This window comes from Peromyscus maniculatus, chromosome 21, assembly GCF_049852395.1.
Source record: "Peromyscus maniculatus bairdii isolate BWxNUB_F1_BW_parent chromosome 21, HU_Pman_BW_mat_3.1, whole genome shotgun sequence".
In the NCBI taxonomy this organism is placed as follows: Eukaryota; Metazoa; Chordata; class Mammalia; order Rodentia; family Cricetidae; genus Peromyscus; species Peromyscus maniculatus.
In genome coordinates this window covers 13,444,240-13,453,876 of record NC_134872.1, presented here as the reverse complement: position 1 = coordinate 13,453,876, position 9,637 = coordinate 13,444,240, and the positions used below count along the sequence as shown (strand labels likewise).

At 51.7% G+C, this 9,637-nt stretch overlaps 1 protein-coding gene across 3 annotated transcripts in view; it reads left to right on the top strand.

The window, feature by feature from the left end:
• Positions 1–685: 685 nt before the first annotated feature.
• The window catches only part of Ggt5 (gamma-glutamyltransferase 5), a 31,441-nt gene continuing 22,489 nt past the window's right edge, over positions 686–9,637 (top strand). The window contains exon 1 of one of the 3 annotated variants that reach the window (XM_076558633.1): positions 686–2,403. In XM_076558633.1, the coding sequence (XP_076414748.1) occupies positions 2,231–2,403 (173 nt within the window). In that variant the 5' untranslated portion in view covers positions 686–2,230. Of the gene's footprint in view, positions 2,404–3,960; positions 4,715–4,738; positions 5,303–9,637 lie in introns of those variants that run through there. The other 2 variants (XM_076558634.1, XM_076558635.1) reach the window with 2 other exon arrangements.

The following is a 9,637-nucleotide window of genomic DNA, read 5'->3' as shown; positions in this document are numbered from 1 at the left end:
AGGTCACGAGACATGTAGATATAGAAGTGGACCATTGGGGTACTCCCAGCCTCAGAGCTAAATATTGCCCCTAGAAGTGAGCACAAGTCGGGGGCCTCTGAGGGAAGGGGCCCAGTGGCTGGAGGAGGTGACCCAGGAGGCTAGAAATCCTGGTGCTTCCAACCTGCCCACAGGAAAGCAGGATTTTATTCCTGTAGGCATGATCCATGCCTGGGCCCTAAGGGTCTGTGTCTCTGGGGTTCCCTGCGTAAGGCAGAAGCTGGGCCATAAATGGGTAGCAGTCATTCCTCCATATGTGTAGAGGAGAAGACAGGCTAGTGTGTTGAGGTGTGGTGTGTCACAGTGTTCCGTGCCCCACGGGACTGGCCAGAGAGTTCCGTGAACCCAGGGTGCTGGAGGCGTCCCTTTCTCTCCCAGACCCATGGGGTTTAGCCTAGAGCTTCTTCGTGGACTTTGGGGACCTGAGTCGTCTTTCCACACCATCATCTTTCCCCATCGCTTCCTGGGTGAAGGGCTCCAGAGCCGCCAGAACAGGCTGCTCTGCCTGATATCCGTCCAGCGTCATTGCCGTCCTCTGAGAATTCTCAGAGCTGCCTCTTCACTGCCTGACCAGGATGGGAAGGAAGCCTGCTTGACGCCCCCCCCCCCCCACCTCCACGGCTTTGTCTTTAGAGTTTTGAGGGCTGTAGCCAGTGGGCGGGCTGGCCCACACTCAGGAATGTGCTCTGGCTCCTGGTTGAGCAATGAATTGACATGGCACTGTGGGGGACAGTCGGGATAGGGAAGATTCCCACAGACACTACCCTCTCCCTCTAGGCAGATGTGGGAACAGACAGGAAACAGTATCTCTCGCCCAAGCTGAGCAGAGCCTCTGGATGGGACACTTGACAAGCTGAGTGGCTAGTGCAGACATTCTCTCTCTGGCCCTCATTTTTTTGTTGTTGTTGGTATCAAGCAGGGGGTATAGAGATGGGAGAGGGCCATGCTCAGTGGAAAGAGAGAGTGAGGGATGCTGGGAAGGTACTGAGACTCGGAGAGAAAATCCAGCCCAGGGCTCTTCTGCCCTGCAAGCCTGTTGAGTCTGCTCAAGAAAGCACCTCAGTGGGGGCCCCGCTCCTCCAGCTGCCTCCCATTTGAACATCCTGAGGCCAGGGAAAGACCAGACCCAAACCAGGCCCCCAAGAGGAAGAGGCTCACCAGCACAGACATAGTCCTGAGTACCACTGCACCCAGGGAGGCAGGCTAGCAGCCAGTGTGCCTCGGAGCCGCAGAAGTGAGGGTACCCAGACAGGACATCCTCACCCTCTGGAGGTCTAAGGTTGTGTTTCCGGGTCACCATGTCCCAGGGTGGATGACGCAGTAGCACTGGGTGCCAGGGATTAGACATGTGGCCCGTCTCCTCACCTCCTTCCCATGTATGGGTGAGGCTGTGCCGGGCTGTGATAAATGGTCCTGAGTGGCTGCCTTGCTCCACTTCCCTGTACCATGTGGGGCCTGGACTGAGCTGCGGCCAGCCTAGATGGAACCAGCTGAGAGTATGGGGCTGGGGGATGGAGCTCCACCCTGCAGGAGACACCCTGACCCTGAGCTGTGGGGAGCCAGGGAAGTGGCAAGCGAGCCCTCCGCCAGCCCTGTGCCCCAAGTTCTCCTGGGTTCGGCAAGCATCGCACTCCCCATGGCACCGGGATGAGGAGCCCCCTGGGTGCTGTGGGGCCACCAGGAAAGACCCTGGGACCGACGGGCAGTGAAAGAGTTAACAGCAGCAGCCGGCCCTTCTCTTCGAGAAAAAACTCCCTGTAGATGCCTGGCCTGCCTCCAGGGCCGAGCTGTAGGAGCTAAAAACTGGAAGTTCAGACCTGTGGCCAGCTCTGCCTCTGTAGCAAGCGCCGGAGGAGGGCGGCAGCCTGGCCGCTGTGTCTGTCCGTCTGTTGTCTGTCCCTCCATAAACCCATGTGGCTGGCTGGCTGGCTTCCTGTTGGTCCTTCGTAAACCTGCTTACCCACCTATCTGTAAGCCTATCTGTTATCTTTTCTACCCAGTTGTCTGGCCTGTGTGATAACTTCTATCTCTGGACCCACTGGTTTAGTTTTTTTTTTTTTCCTCCCAATCTATCTGATTGCCTGAGTTTACCTGGAGAGTTTCTTTTCCACTTGTCTGCCAGTTTGTTCCTCTGTCTGTCCACCGCCCTGTGTGCCCACCTGCCTCCCCTCTCTCCCTGGACCCCTGAGCCATGGCCTGGAGTCACAGGGCCACAGTCTGCCTGGTCCTGCTAGGTCTGGGTCTGGGTCTGGGTCTCATTGTGTTGGCGGTGGCCCTTTCTCATCATCGCGCCCCCTGTGGCCCCGATGCCTTTGCCCGCGCTGCCGTAGCTGCTGACTCCAAGGTCTGCTCAGACATTGGACGGTGAGTTAAGAGGTGGGTGTGAGCTGGGTGGCCCTTGGCGGCTGGCTGCTTCTGGAGACTGTGTGACTGTGGTAGGGGTGTGAAGAGGCCACGTGAGTACCACGCTGGCTGTGAGGTAAGGGCCCGTGTGTGTTTAGCTTCCTACATCAACCCCAGGGCCCTCCACAGCATAGAGTTAGGTGTGTCCGTAGGGAAGATGGGGGCCCAGGACAGTGTTGTGAAGAGTGTGACTCGTGCTCAGGAAGGGCCACCTGGACAATGCAGGTTGGAAAGGCAGACTGAAGGAGGCCGGCTACCTTGTCCCTGCCTGTCCTGAGCAAGGCTGGAACTTTTTCAGGGGCCTGGGTAACAGGCGGCAGGGTTCCATATGGAGGTCCTACCTACTTGCCACACACAATGCTTCCCAGGGCCAGGCTACTTCCCCCAAGTCTTTCAGAACACACACACACACACACACACACACACACACACAGACACACACACACACACACACACACACACACACGCACGCACACACGGACCAGCGCCACATCTGTCAGGACCTCCCTCTCTATGGCAGGCTCTGGCCTTGGTGAGTGGAGTGACTGATGATGGTTGGCAGGGTAGGAGGAAGAGGGAGCGACAGGAGCCTCTGGATGGGTGTTGCCTGACCTTCTTCCAGGAAACCCAGCCCCTGGACGCTTCTGCTTCCCACCACACAGCCACAGGACCAGGCTGTGGGAGGAAGTCACTCCTGGTCCCCTGCCTCCCACTGGGCCCCCAGAAACCCGGGCAAGCCCCTTCTTCCTTCCAGTTATCTGCGTCTCCTTCCCAGAATATCAGCCCACTGTGGGGGGCCAAGTGCTTTATACACCCAAGGCTGGGTCCTGCGCCAGGGAGAATGGTGGACTCGGTCCAAAAGATCGCTCTGGCATGCTTTCTTTTGCTGTTCTTGAATTCACCCACCCTTCCCTTCTTCCTTCTGTCCTCCCTTAATCCATCTGTCTATCCATTCTTTCCCACCCCCCTTGCTCATCATAGCCCCCACCCCCTCCTGACCCAGTCCTCCGAGTTCCCAGGCTTTCTGTCTCCTCCTTCACGTCTCCATTTAACTTGGCAGTGGCTGGGACTAGCAGCAGCTCAGGAACCAGTACAGGGCGGTCTTTCCTACTCCACATGTTGTTCCCAAGGGAAGCAAGAGTTAAGGCGCGCTCGCTGTTGCTCTTTCCTGTGAGATGTTGTGTCTACTTAATCCTCCCAGAACGCAACAATGTTAATGAGGCTAGAGTGCACGTGCGTGGGTGGGTGTGTCCGCTCATGTGTGCATGCGCACTCAGGCCCCACAGATAACCAGCCAGATGAGCCGCCCCCCATGCACAAGGGGGTGCGTCTACATATCTCCGAGGAAGGTCTCTGAGCATGGGTGCCGCGTAGGTGGGTGTGTCCGCTCATGTGTGCATGCGCACTCAGGCCCCACAGATAACCAGCCAGATGATCCGCCCCCCATGCGCAAGGGGGTGCGTCTACATATCTCCGAGGAAGGTCTCTGAGCAGCGTTTGGTCCATGAGGGCTGGGCTGCGGTTGGGGGCTTGGAGCCTGGAGCCTGTACACCCTTGCACTCTAAACGCCCCCTCAAGCTCTCCCCCGGTGAAAAGCGGATGTGGGCTTCCCTCCAGCGTTTGGTCAAACAACCCTCCCTGCTTCCTGTTCTTGTTTTAAGAAACCAGGAGTGGGAGGGAGCCTCCGGCACCGGCTACTTACTGTGAAGGAGAGGTCAGGGACCCCAGCCAGGCTAGACCTCAGGAAGGTGGCCCAGCTGCTGTGACAAGAACTTTCCTTTTGTCTTAGGAGGTCTGCCCAGGAAAAGAACCTGGCCAGCGTCACAGCAGGCAGTCTAGGTGGGACTGGGGTTTTCCCCTCACTACTGGGGCTCCTGCCAGGGTGGGAGGGCTGTGGGAGGGACAGGCTTCCTAAAGTCCCCTCCCCCTCCCCTTCGGCCCCAACCTGCCCAGCCGTGGACACATAATGGCCGTAGCATTATTTACCAAAATTGCAGAAGGTAGGGCTCCCTTGGGGTTCTGGGGAGCAGAACCTGGAGGGTTGCCATCTGGACTGACCCTGGGTCACAAGTGCGGTGGCAGCTGATCCCTGAGGACGGAGTGTGGCCTGTTGTTTCATGCCCACCTGGTGTCTGAGGTTTGCACCCTTGGTTCAGAGGAGAGCGGTTAACACAGGCCAGGCAAGCTATAGCATCATGTCAGCCTCAGTTTCCCCGCTGGGAAGTGGCATGGCAGCTGACCCCTTCCTCACAGGATGGCTGTGAGCACACAGGTGAGTTCACCCCACACACTGGACACGTTCCTTCACTAGCGCTGAATCGTGTCGTCTGCCTGGGTTGGTCTGGACGTAGGCAGCATCTCAGGTCCTGAGGGGAGACTAGTCTGAGACTCCAAGTCCCGCCCTTCCAGGGCCTTGACTTTAGTTTCTGCTCTTCCTTCCTTCCAGCCTGAAACTTGTTCTATGACCTTTATGTTCTCTGTATTCCTGGCCACCTCACCAGGAAGTGACAGCCTTCCCTGACCACCGGGGCTCATGATGAAAGTCCCTTGGCACCTAGGGATGGTACACGTGAGCACAAATGCCTGTGTGAGCACACGCACACATCTGAATGAGCATGCCGTGGCAGTAGTGGTGACGACAGCCTGCTGGGTTTTTGGGGACAAGTGCATTCAATATGTATTATCCTGCCTGCCAACACTGATCACATTTCTCAGCTGAGGAAAGCCAGACTCCGGACGCTGAGTTACCCGCCTAGGCTCTTGCAGCTGGCTAGTAGGAATATAGTCCTACTTTAGTAGGACTGCTGTGGCCCTGGGCTCCTGGCTCCTGGCTGTGGTTGGGGGTTGGAGGTCCATGCGGGTAAGTCATGAGCTTGTCTCTCACCCGCAACATCTAATACTTTTGTTTGTCGAGTATCAACTACGAGAGGGGTGGATGCATGTCTCGAGGGCACAGCTTTACCTAATGTGCATGAAGTCCTAGGTTGCATTTCCGTAATGGTAAAATAATACATGAGGAACACCTCTAATCTGTCATGACCTTGGGACACGATGGTAGCCAAGAAGGGACAGAGGTCTGCCTCTGTGGAAGGAGGTGCAAACAGATCTAGAACTGTGTTGGATGGTTGGGTATGATCACTGTTTATCAGAAGTTTCTGCTTTGTGAAAAATCTCTGTCTCTCTGTCTCTGTCTCCCCCCAACACACACACCTTTCTGTGTTGATCAGAACTTAGTTAGTTAGTTAGCCCCAGGATGACAGTTGTGAGCCCTGGTGCCTGGCATCATGGAGCGCTTCCGATACCCTCTTTCTGCCGTTTTTTTTTTTTTTTTTTTTTTTTTTAATTAGGTTGTAGATTAGATGTGTTTTCTATCTTGTTATTTCTCTCCCTCTAAAAGGCGGTATTAAGCCACTTTTGTATTCCTAGCACAAACTCCGCTTAGTAGTGATTCAATATAATTGTTGTATCATGGACGATAAAAATTTGATTGGCTCATTTTTGTCCTGATGCTCTGTAATTTCCCCTCGTTTCAGTGCATGGGTCCAATCGAGGGCCTCATGCACATCAGGACATGCTGCGCCGCTGAGCCACGCTTTATTGTATTTGGTATGGGGTTCATGCTGATTTCATAAAGAACTGGGGAGCTGTGTTTTCTTTCCCCGTGGCTGTGTTAAAATACCCCGAGGACAACAATGTAAAGGAGAGAGGGTTTATTCTGACTCACAATTCAACATACAGTTCATCATGGGGAGGAGTTCAAGGCAAAGGGAGCTTGGAGCAGCTGAGCGCTTCACATCCACAATCAAGAGAACAAGGAAGGTCTGTGCTCAGTTTATTTCCTCCTTTCCACACAGTCCAGGGTCCCGGTCCCAGGAACCGAGGCAACCCACAATGGGTGGATCACCTCGACTCAATTCAATCAAGACAGTCCCTATGCACATGCCCAGAGGCCAGTGTCCCGGGTGATTCTAGCTCCCAGGTGATACCAACGGTCACCTGGCACACTCTCTCTCTCTCTCTGCTCTCTGGAAGAAAAAGGCTTATTTTGTGTTGTTTATAAATTGGCTGATTTTTATCTGGACTTGTTTAAAAGAACTTACCGGCTGAGCCTTCAGCAGGAGTTTGAATCTTGCATGTCTTCTCAAGGTCCTGTGAGCTCTCCACTCGGTGCATTTGGGGTGGGCAGACTGGGAGGCCTTGTAAGTATTGGGGCTTGCCTTCCCTGGAAGAGGACTGTGGGGCCCCTCTCTCCTCCATTTTCTCTTCTTCACTTCCTGGGAGGGTTTGTGCAGCCAAACACTTGTACCACGTGTCCCCACAACGTGTCCCCACAGCCCCAGGGCCACAGAAGCAAGCTGCCCGGGACTACAACTTCTGGGCTGTGAATCAAAATAAACCTTTTCTTTCTGGAAGTTGATTATTTCAGTATTTGTTAGAGAAATAGAAAGCTAGCATTCCCTCTGTGCTTGAGTTATTTGTGTGTGCATGTGAAACCTTTAAACCACGGTTTCTGTTTCTTTAATAGGTGTTCAGTTTCTATGTTTTAAATATTTTACATTTATTTATTTACTTATTGAAGGTGTGTGTGTGTGTGTGTGTGTGTGTGTGTGTGTTATGTAGGTCAGAGGACAACGTGTGGAAGCTGGTTTTCTCCTTCTATCATGTGGATTCTGGAAATGGCATTTAAGTCGTCAGGCTTGGCAGCAAGCGCCATTACCCACTGAAGCATCTCACCAGTACGTTTCTATTCCTTTGGATGCATTACCGGAAGTTAGTAAATCTTTTTCAGGAAATGTGTCCAGCTTATGCACACTGTCACATTCATTAACACACTTTTTCAAATCTAAAACCTTCTTTCCAGGTGTGGTGCCACATAACTACAGTCCCAGCACTTGGGAGGATTAGGCAGGAGACTGGGAGTTTTAATTCAGCCTGGTCTACACAGCAAGACCCTGCGTTAAAAACAATCCTCTTAGCATCTTTTGAATGTTTATAGGGGCCCGTTATGAGTCTTTGCCCCTGATCTGCCTTGACAGGGCTGAATCAGTGGCCTTATGAAGAACCAATATTTGCCTTTGTTGACTTCTTTTTTGGGGTGCTGACCACCAAGCCCAGGGCCCTGAACAGATGCTGGATATCTGAGCTACACCCTCAGCCGGTGATTTTATTGACTGTGCATTTGGTCTGCTCTTATTAGTTCCTGTGCATTTGGTCTCTTTTATCCTCTATCCTGATTCTTTTTTTCCATTTCTTTTGGCTTATGGCTGCTTTTTGCATCTAGGAATGTGACTTAGTGCTGAAGTCCTTGCCTAGCACGTATGTGCAAGGCTCTAAGCCAGTTCTCAGCATTGAAAAAACAAAACAAAAACCCCTGATTTTTAAAAAGGTATTCACATTGAATTTATTGTTGAGATACAGCTTAAGAAACAAATTATAGCTGGGCGGTGGTGGCGCACACCTTTAATCCCAGCACTCGGGAGGCAGAGGCAGGTAGATCTCCGAGTTCCAAAACAACCTTGTCTTAGAAAAAGAGAGAGAGAGAGAGAGAGAGAGAGAGAGAGAGAGAGAGAGAGAGAGAGAGAGAAACAATGATGAATCACAATCTGTTTCTGACTAAGCTACGAAGAAGAGGTTCATCTTAATTTGTGGCTCTGGCCCAGGACTGAGCAGCGACCTCTGATGATGGTCTCTTGTTGGCAGACTCCAGAAGTGTCTCATGATCGAAGAAAGGGACAAAACAAAAGTGAATTCCCAAACTTACGATTTCTTCATTGTTCACTAATGCTCTCTAAACACAATCTCCTCCCCTGGCCCCAGCATTCTTGAGTGTTACTATTGACTCCCAGATGACTGCTTCCTTTTATTATGTTATAATCCCATTTTTTTTTTTTGCTTTTTTCTTTAAAGAAATATTCTATGTGTATAAAAGTTAACAGACATGTATGTATGTGTTCCAAATGTGTGCCTGGTGCCCAAGGAGGTCAGAAGAGGGCATCAGTTCCCCTGGAACTAGAGTTACAGATGTTTGTGAGTAGTCATGTGGTTGCTGGGAACTGAACTGTGGTCCTCTGGAAGAGCAGCAAGTGCTCTTAACAGCTGAGCCATCTCTCCAGCCCCTTCTTTCTTTTTTCTATGCTCAGATTACCACAATATGACCAGTAAGAGTCCCTTAAAGTCAGAAACTACATTTTTTTTTTACGTTTTAGATTTATTTATTTTATCTTTATGTGTTTTAGTATTTTGCTGCATGTATGTATGTATGTATGTATGTATGGGTACCACATGCATGCCTGGTGCCTTCAGAGGATGTGAAGCTGAAGCCACAGGTGGCTGCAAGCCACCATATGGCTCCTGGAAGTCAAACCAGGGTCCCGGGCAAGAACAGCTAATGCTCCTAACCCCAGAGCCATCTCTCTAGCTGATAGCTAAGTTCTGTTACACATTGTGTCAATCAGATTTCCATCATCATAACGAATACCTAGATAATCACTTATGAAAAGAAACGGATTTGGCCCACTGTCGGGAGGTTTTGCACATTGTCTGCTGTTCCCAGTGCTTTGGAGCGGCACACGGCAAAGCTGTTCATCTCACGGCTGAGACAGAAAACATGGAGAGCTGGGGTAAGGGCATCAAGGCATGTTTTCAGGTCCTAGAAGAACTCCCAGGAGGCTGCATATCTTGTGGTGGTTTGAATGAGAATGGCCTCCATAGGTTCATGTGTTTGAACGCTTAGTCACCAGTTAGTGGAACAGTTTGGGAAGAATTAGGGGTGTGGCCTTGTTGGAGGGGTGTGTTACTAGGGGAGGGCTTTGAGGTTTCAAAAGCCCATGCCAGGCCCTCCCCCCTCTGTGTGTGTGTGTGTGTGTGTGTGTGTGTGTGTGTGTGTGTGTGTCTGCTGCCTGTGCATCAGGATGTAAAGCCCCCAGCTCCTCTTCTTGTATCATGCCCATCTGCTTCCTGCCATGATGACATGGACTGATCCTCTAAAACTGTAAGCAAGCCCCCAATTACGTGCTTTTTTTTTTTTAATGAGTTGCCTTGGTCATAGTGTCTCCTCACATCAATAGAACAGTAATTAAGACACATTGTAAATAAAGACATATTTTTATCTAGGCACATACCTTTATCTAGGCACCATCACCCTAGAGTGCCAAATTGGGAACTAAGTGTTTTATACATAGGGGACCTCCCACAC